Source organism: Formica exsecta, unplaced genomic scaffold (assembly GCF_003651465.1).
Source record: "Formica exsecta isolate Colony F162 unplaced genomic scaffold, ASM365146v1 scaffold696, whole genome shotgun sequence".
In the NCBI taxonomy this organism is placed as follows: Eukaryota; Metazoa; Arthropoda; class Insecta; order Hymenoptera; family Formicidae; genus Formica; species Formica exsecta.
Genome location: NW_021853462.1, coordinates 722 through 9,618, shown reverse-complemented (window position 1 = coordinate 9,618; position 8,897 = coordinate 722). Strand labels below are relative to the sequence as shown.

The 8,897-nt window shown below is 30.4% G+C and overlaps 1 protein-coding gene across 5 annotated transcripts in view; it reads left to right on the top strand.

The window, feature by feature from the left end:
- Nucleotides 1-7,685, top strand: part of LOC115243206 (phospholipid scramblase 1) — a 13,737-nt gene extending 6,052 nt beyond the window's left edge. For 3 of the 5 annotated variants that reach the window (XM_029819999.1, XM_029819998.1, XM_029820000.1), the window contains 6 exons: nucleotides 1,655-1,867; nucleotides 4,414-4,512; nucleotides 4,935-5,152; nucleotides 5,994-6,149; nucleotides 6,771-6,932; nucleotides 7,131-7,685. In XM_029819999.1, the coding sequence (XP_029675859.1) occupies nucleotides 1,762-1,867; nucleotides 4,414-4,512; nucleotides 4,935-5,152; nucleotides 5,994-6,149; nucleotides 6,771-6,932; nucleotides 7,131-7,172 (783 nt within the window). In that variant the 5' untranslated portion in view covers nucleotides 1,655-1,761 and the 3' untranslated portion in view covers nucleotides 7,173-7,685. Of the gene's footprint in view, nucleotides 1-1,654; nucleotides 1,868-2,512; nucleotides 3,999-4,413; nucleotides 4,513-4,934; nucleotides 5,153-5,993; nucleotides 6,150-6,770; nucleotides 6,933-7,130 lie in introns of those variants that run through there. The other 2 variants (XM_029820002.1, XM_029820001.1) reach the window with 2 other exon arrangements.
- The last annotated feature ends 1,212 nt before the right edge of the window (nucleotides 7,686-8,897 follow it).

The window sequence follows — 8,897 nt, the reverse complement described above, 5'->3', positions numbered from 1 at the left end:
ATATATAAAATTCTAAATAATCATATATACAATATCTAAAAATATTTTATAATAAAATTATACGATCTTTAAATTAATACATTACTTTCACGAATCTTAAATATATTCTTCGACGAGCGTTAAACAATAAACAATTGACTGAAGAAGATATTACAGAACAAATTCCTAATAATTTCGTAATCATCTATTCTGTAAGACGAAAATCGATAATGGTCGTTGCACTCGTTTTTAAGCATTTAATCTCTGATTGCCTTCCGTAAATTCCACAATAATCAATGATTCTTTAGAATAAAATCTTATAATAGCTTAACGATTTCATTTTTAAGTGGAAACCTACTCACGACTGATTGATTCACAAGAATACGATCTTGTAAAAATGCAATTAAATATATTCTAATTTTTGAATATTTCACAAATTTCCTTATTCTGAATTTTTTACATTTTGTATCTTATTTTTTGGCATACATTTATTATAGAAATATTAATTTTTCTACAGAGATATATATAAGCAATTTGTGTCTTTTTTGTGTACTATATTAAGAATAATTATTAAATGTGAATCTAAAGTAAAAATATATATGACAAATGCAGTGAGACATATTTAATATATTTCTTTTCTCTCTGTAAAACACACACACACATTCGATAAAAAAATCCTAAGATTCCCTGTTGATTAATGATTTCTCCGAATCATACGTGATTTCTCCGAATCATACGTGATAAAAATTCCAGATTAAGAAGAATAAAAAGGAGCTAAAAAGATCTCTCCTTTCCAGAGAATCATTTAAATAAAAAGACGTATTTACGATGGAACTCCGTCTCTGTAAATAATCAAGGAAGTCTTCCAAAAACAGCAGTCTCAGAGACTATGCCGTTACCGATTTAGGCGTAATAAAATCACGGAACAAAGGATGGTTATCAATGACGAGAGAGAAACTTTTATCAACGACGCGCAAGATCTTGTTGCTTCTATACATTCTATACATATACGCCCGTATTACATGCATATATATGCGTTACAATGACCTTTAAGAGGCGAATACCGCGAGCAGCGGGGACGATGACCTGCAACAATTTCAACAACGTAAACAGTATCGCGTATATATGCGAATGAATATCGTTGTATCGTACATGAACAAGTAGCCTCCGTCATCGGTTGACTTGTTCGGGAACTAATACTTCCTGATGAATCTTCTCCGTCGGTAGAAGAGACGCATACGCAATTATTTTTCAATTTTATTTTTAGAATAGAGATTTTATTTTCCAGGTATTCAGTCAATTACAAATCCATCGGAATTCTTTATTAGGAAGCTGTTATACAAACTCCGTCTAAAATTCAGATTGTTAAAATCCAAAATCGCGGAAAATCTATTATTGAATTTAATTTTAGTTTTTAATTAAGTTAATAATTTGCATTATTAATCGTTACATTTAATTTGTATTCTTCATTTAAAAAGATATAAATTATAGATCGGAATGTTTCCCTACGTGAAATAATCATTTTTTAAATATTTTTTGTATTCTCGTGTAATTTTTCATCTTATATTCTTTTTAAAATATTGTCTTTTAGATATCTAATATTTTGTATGTTTCATAACGCATTGTCGCTTTTCTGACTCACCTATATATTTTTACCTTTTCTTGGATTTTCCAGATAATTTCTTTCTCCGATGCAGTCCGTTTTGAAAGCCTGCTAGTCGACCTGAAAAGTTTTGTTTGCTTTCCGCGCGGGTGGGACGAGGGTAAGCCGGAAGAAGAAGAATGAATGACCAAAAGTATCCAGCATCGAATCCCCCGCAGCCGAGGGTGGAAATGCAGCCGGTCGTAACAGCACCGTTGCAACCAAATGCGCCAGTATTATCACCAGGTAAGAGCCAGAGATTATTCTTGATGTCCAAGGATTTTCTTCTGGCGCTTCAAGATCCGAGTTAAGTTTAAACACGTGCAAGAAAATGAATTTACGGATGCACGTTATTATTTTACGATTTCTCTTGTGTTGAAGATTTATGTATGTTGAGGATTTAATTAAATTGTGAGATGATTTTATTAAATCGTTCGAAAACCATATTTAATTGATTTCGACCAGATTAGATTCTGCATTATATGTATAACTCCGAATAAAATGTAAGAGAATGAAAATCTTCCTCACTTAACACGTTAATATTTAGGTTCAACCACACGACGGTGGCACTTAATTTAGCCTGATTATCGCGTTTCTCTGCTCTTTTCTCGTCCCCTGCTCGAATCTAGATAAGGAAGAAAATTTAGTTGACCTGGCAATTCTTCGTCGTCGCTTAACAGGATTAACATTTCCTGGCGCCATTTAAAAATAGTCTTTTGAATTCTTAAAACATTAAGGAGCAAGAATGCTAGTTATTTGTTGCGGTTATCATCGATCTAAACTTGATTAAATGATCGTCGTCGTATATATATTTCATGTTTTTATATGTATTTGAAATATTTATATCTCTGCAAAATATTGTATTATCCGTATAGTATTATTTTCAATTAAAGATTACATAATACTATTAATTGCTATAAACGTGCTATCTCGGAACGCATCTGTCTCATGATTGCGCTTAATTACGGTAATTCTGATAAGAGGACATTCGTAATCCTCCATCGGCAATCTCTTAATCCAGATATTGTTCTATAATTGTGGTTTGGCACGTGAAATTCGAGCATCGTCTCGATCATGCGAACCGGAGCAAAAGTACGATCTACGGACGGTGTACGTAATATAATAGTTGGCCACCGTTTGCCGAGAGTGATGATTAGTATAAAGTAGATAATGGTCGTCTGCGTTGTGTATCATCATCCAGACTGTCGTATTCGTCGTTATCGTTCGTAACTGAAACAACAGAGCTGAATTTTCCGGCCTTCGGGTATATTGCGTTCCCCTCGCCGCGCGTGTTGTTGTGCTTACGGCGATATAAGAAAGATAATTCTATCGTGTGTTTGAACTGTGAAATATTCTGATAAGCAGTGACACGTCGTATAATGCGATCGTTCGACGCCATTAGTATTTTGTTCGTCTCTTACCTGTCTGGTTGAGAGAGATCGAGAGAAGAGGGAAAGAAAGAAAGTGAAAGAGAAAAGCCGAAATTACGCGAAATCGATTATGTTATATGAATTGTTCGAATTCTCCAGTTAACGAAAAATCTTTGAGAATTAAATCTTAGATTTTTTTCTGTGAATTTCAATAATCAAAGATATATCGATCCCGTCTTATAGATCTCCGCGATGTAACTTTAGTGACGCGTTGTTTGCCGTGTGTTTATCTTCTAAATGATAAATGAAAAATAGAAAGAAACGAGGGTACCGTGGAAAAGTTTTATCTCCTGCGCGCTTTGACGAGGGTGAAGAAAACTGTAAAATAAATTCTGATAAGTCGCAAACGCTGCTGGGAGACGTCTCGGATCGGAGTAACAATTATTTTCGCGAGATTATAATAATCGCGATCGGGAATGATGGATGACAGTGGCAAGAAATTTCGAAAAATGACGTTAATCTCGAGTTTTGAATTTAGAGTACAAAAACATTAAAACAGTGGCCAGAATTGAACTAAAAGAAAACTGATTTAATCTGAAATCTAGTTTATAGAGAAAAATAATAGTGGCGAGAATCTTGAACGAAAGTCTCTGTAGTTACTGACGTTATATTGGACCAGTGATTTTGGGATAAATGTTATTCTGGATAATTACTTGTGCTCGATCTTTAATTACATAGCGTCCGTGGATTGTATGGTAATAGTGATAATTAGACGCGATAATAAAATTTCGATACTAATAGTGATAGATAAATATTTCAATTTCGATTTCGATAAGCGAATATGCGGCGTCTTATACGATGGAATCCGAATACTTCGATTCTTCGTGGAAAATCAAAGTAGAATGGATTCGTAGACGGCTGAGAACTGCCTTCCAAAGTATGATGGCACGATATTACAAGTCCAAGAGGAAGGGCTACACCAGATTTCTTACGGAAGAGGAACAAAGGTGCATCTTTTTCGTGTATACACGCATTTCGCGATTTGTTATGCATCTATCGCAGACCGTTCTGTATATATATATATGCTATACATTGCTTTAATCAATGACGATTAATATCATTATTCGAATAAAACTCATAAATCTATCAAAAATGTTATTAGATTTTTTATTATTTTTATCATTTCATTTACCTAATTCGATAAAAAGTAAATACAAGTTACATACGGATAATATATTTTACGAATTGATTTTATAAATTTATTTATTACACTTACACATTTATGACCACTTTTTGATAGGATTATGATTATATGACTATTTATACATTTGTCGAATCTTAAAAGATTTATATCAAGTATTGTTATTTACGAATAATGGATAGTAGGTCAACATCATCGCTTATCGAGCGTCATTTTTTCAGGTGGCTGGCTGCCGCCGAGTACGATATATCCACCCGGCTTGCAATACCTTATGGAGCTTGATTACCTTTTCATGAACCAGAAAATTGAGTTGCTTCAAGGTGAGCACTCGGCTTTATTAAGAGATAAAAATAAAATAATTCTTCTTTGCGAGCGTGCGTACATGTATTCGAGATCCGCGAAACTCGTCGAGAATAACATTCACGATTAATTCTTCGAGTAAACGGAACCGCACATGTATTTATTTTTCGCGATAGCAATAGATTTTTTATATTTGTATGTATAATTAACATAAATAATTATTATGTACAATTGAATTATTATATTTTTATTCTGAGAAAAATATTTACGGAAGATCATATTATATAATACACAATCGCGATTTAGATAATATCTTATTTTTTAATCATATTTATCGCCAGTGAAAAAAATGTATTACCAATTACGTATTATGTATTACATGTTTATATTTTATAATATTATATTATATACATTTTTCGCGTTATATTTCTTCGGATTGCAGCTTTTACCGGATGGGAGACTAAAAATAGGTACACTGTTACGGACATCCGCGGCGAACCAATGTTTTATGTGGCCGAAGAATCGCACATTTGTTGGCGATTGTGCTTCGGCAAGTACCGCTCCTGCGAATTCAGCATCTTCGATCGAGATCGGCGGGAGGTCCTGCATATGATTCGTCCCTTTAGATGCGACAGTTGCTGCTATCCCTGCTATTTACAGGTATCTTACTCGAACAAAACTTGTCTTTCTACGAAAAATTATCATCTGGTTTGCTATCATTTATGATTTATGACAATCAATTTGAAATCTTGGATTATTAGAATACAATTACAATTATTATAATTAATTTTTGCGAAAGCAGTAACATTTATCAAAGAAAGACAAAAATTATTTGGTTATTATTTATAAATTTATGTATAAAATTATTGATAGCTCTTGAAATTTATTTTTAGATATTCTTTAATCCTAAAGTGTAAATAAAAAAAGTAATGGAAATAATAATTTGAAATCAATTTTTCTTTTTAAAAAAGATTGGTTGTTATTATTCATAACAGCAAATTTTTAGATTAAACATTTCAAAGATTTTAAGAAAACTTTGAATATAAAAATCGTGGTTGATCTCTTAAGCTTATCTATAAAATTCTCAGATATAAATAGAAGAAAGATAATATTAGAGATAACAATAATAATAAATCTAAAAGCAAGATTTAGAAGCGAAATGAGAACTACTGTTGTCTGTGTATGCCAAAGTTTCTTCACACGTGCAAGCCATCTGCCAGCGTTACCTTTGACAAAAGTTCGCCCGCACCGCCAAAGAAACCGATCAATACGTTTTAAAGAGAAAACGACAATGTCGATTTTCCTGTCCAATCTTTATATTCATTCTTCAAATAAAGAAAATTTCAGATTATCGATAAATTTAATTTAAAAATTTAATTACTAGAATATTTAATTTAAAAAATGAATAAATGGTTTATTTCTTGTTATAAGTAGTGTTTGATTAAATGACTGAAATTATCTTGCAGGTGTATTCGGGAAATAATAATAAATAATTGTGCAGGTTTTAGAGGTTTATTCAGGAAACACTCTGCTAGGCAGCATTACTCAAGAATGGAGTCTCTGGCGACCGATATTTTATATTCGCAATGCATCCGGCCAACCGGTGTTAATGATAAAGGGACCAATTATCCGTTTCTGCGTTCAAGTAGATTTTAAGGTATTACAACATTTCAAATTCTATTAAGTTTGTGTTCTTTAATTATTTGTAAACTCACGAAAATTTCAATTAATCGTTAACTCTATTTTTTCTTTATGAAATTTCTGTCTTTAATCCTATAATTTCTATTAATAAAAATATTAAATAAATGTCAGTAGAAATAATGGATAACTTATCACTTAAAATAATAATAATACTTAATTAAATTAATTTAAAAGATAATTTTAGTTTCTTTGATTTTCCCTATAATTATAATATATAATTACAATTAATATAAATAATTAAGTAAATCAATATTGATAGAGGAACGTAATATTAAATATATGATGAATGATTTATGTAAAATCTAAAAATGAATGAATAATAACAATAAATTAATGTTAATGAAAATCATTAATTTCTATAATATAGATTATATAAAAAGTTAACAATTTTATTCTATATTGAAAACTTGATCTTGAAATATAGCGTGGTAACAACAGACGATTCTCAATGAATGATAAGGAATAACACACACAATATTTGCGGATATAAATTTAGCGAGTATTTGATTATAATGAAATCTGCGACTAAAGTTGTACAAAAAGAATTAAGATTCTTCGAATCTGATTAAATCTGCAGGTCAAATCCATAGATGGAAAGCATCGCGTCGGCAAGATCCAGAAGCAATGGAGCGGTTTTGCTCGAGAGTTTTTTACCGCTTCCGATATGTTTGGCATTAATTTCCCGCGCGATCTCGACGTAAATATAAAGGCCGTGCTACTAGGAGCATGTTTTCTTATAGTGAGTATTACTTAGAATACCACAAACGATCGATTGTTTGAAAGAAAAATACAAAGAGAGAAAAATGAATTAAATATATCACGTAAAGAAAAAATATTAAAATTATAAAAGATAGTAATATATAAATACGATATATAATTATGTTATATATAATTTTAATATCTAACATGTTCATTATAATATTCTTCGATGTTTCAGGACTTCATGTACTTCGAAAATCAGGAAGTCAATTTGTTTTAATATTTAAGAGAAAAATGAAACGCAAGCTGTGTGTGCTTATATAAGCTTATATTTATACTGTAAAAGATATTTTACGCGCAATGAAAATGAAAACAAGGATAAATACGCGCACTCGCGACAAAATCCTACCAATCGTGAGCTGTGAGATAAGCTGCATACATATATATCGCTATTCTATTTTTTAAGCAATTTACAAATAGTAAGGTATGTTATTTTTGTTATTTTTTATATATATAACGGGAATGTATAAATATATTAAACGCCGATTTACACTCGTGAAAATGTGATCAAACTTATGTTCGTTGCCTAAAGCATAAAGTTTGATCTCGAGAAGCTCTCTATTTTTTGTAAACTCTATTTTTGATAATAATCTATGTCTCCATTTCAATGATTACTTATTAATTCACAATATATCTACCGTTCTTTGCTCTAAGTTGTCTTCCGAACAACGATAACAATGAATAGTATAAACTACTATATTATAATTAATTTAATAAATAATCATTTTTTTCATTGTAAAACAGAGTATAAATTGCTATAGACGTCGATAATAATATACATGGATGTAATCTCATTGATTTTATAAAACTATTCTGTTACTCAATAAACTGTATATTAATATAATCACGAATTTGTAAGAAAAAACATGTTTGTGTTTGATTCAAATAAAATTTATATTGATTATAGGCTTTTTTATGCCCATGTTTGCTTACATTACTGAAATACGATTCTCGGTACACAAGTGCATCTATATTAATTGTGTTAATAATAGATAAATAAGAATATCTGTTACATATATATTTATAAAATAATTTTTTAAAGATTTTCACTCTACGGAAAAAAAAATATAGAAAAAAATAAAAAAATGCTAAACTTACTGTTATTAGTAAAAATAAAAATATGCATTAAAAAATATATCCTAAAAACGTGCGTTAATTCTGATTCGCATCTTCTTCTTTCCAATTATGTGATATAAGTTATATTTTTTATTTCGTATTTTTATTCCTAAAATATGATTTTTGGCACAAATTTTATTTTATATTATGTTTTTTATATTAATAATATATTCTTAAAATAAATATTTGTTTAATAATAAATTTATTATTATTTATCATAAAATAGAAAGCCAGACGATTTTAGAAGACTTAGTTTTTGTTAATAATTAAAAATGTTATAAAATAAATATTAAAAGATAAAGATCAATAATCTCTTAGCAAAGCAGATATATATTAAAAAAAAAGAGTATAACAATTTATATATTATTATAAATAAATCGTCACCTAGATAATGAATTAAAAATATGTAGTGAAGCGCTATAATCTTTCTCTCTCAATTCAAGATTATAACGGATGTCTTCAGGATTCGTATAAAATAATATAAGTCAGAAATAAGATCGAGAGAAAATAAAATACGCAACATTATACATAATGTGTATGTCTTTTTATTTTCGTGTCTCATTATTTGCATTCTCATCGTACATCTTGTCGAATCAGTTGATAGTACACTGTGTCTATAATATGTCGCAGCGCTTACTCGCGTGTGTTTTTTTAGTGCGTGTAATATCCGTCGCCCAGATGTTCTCCTTCCCAACCTCTCACGTGGTAAAAAAGAGAATGAAAAAACATGTGAATGTCGTTTAACCATTCGCAGACTAGAAAACCGCAGAGCACCGAAAAACAGTACTCTCGATCCTCAAAGTTCCATAAAGATCGCAAAACGAACCAT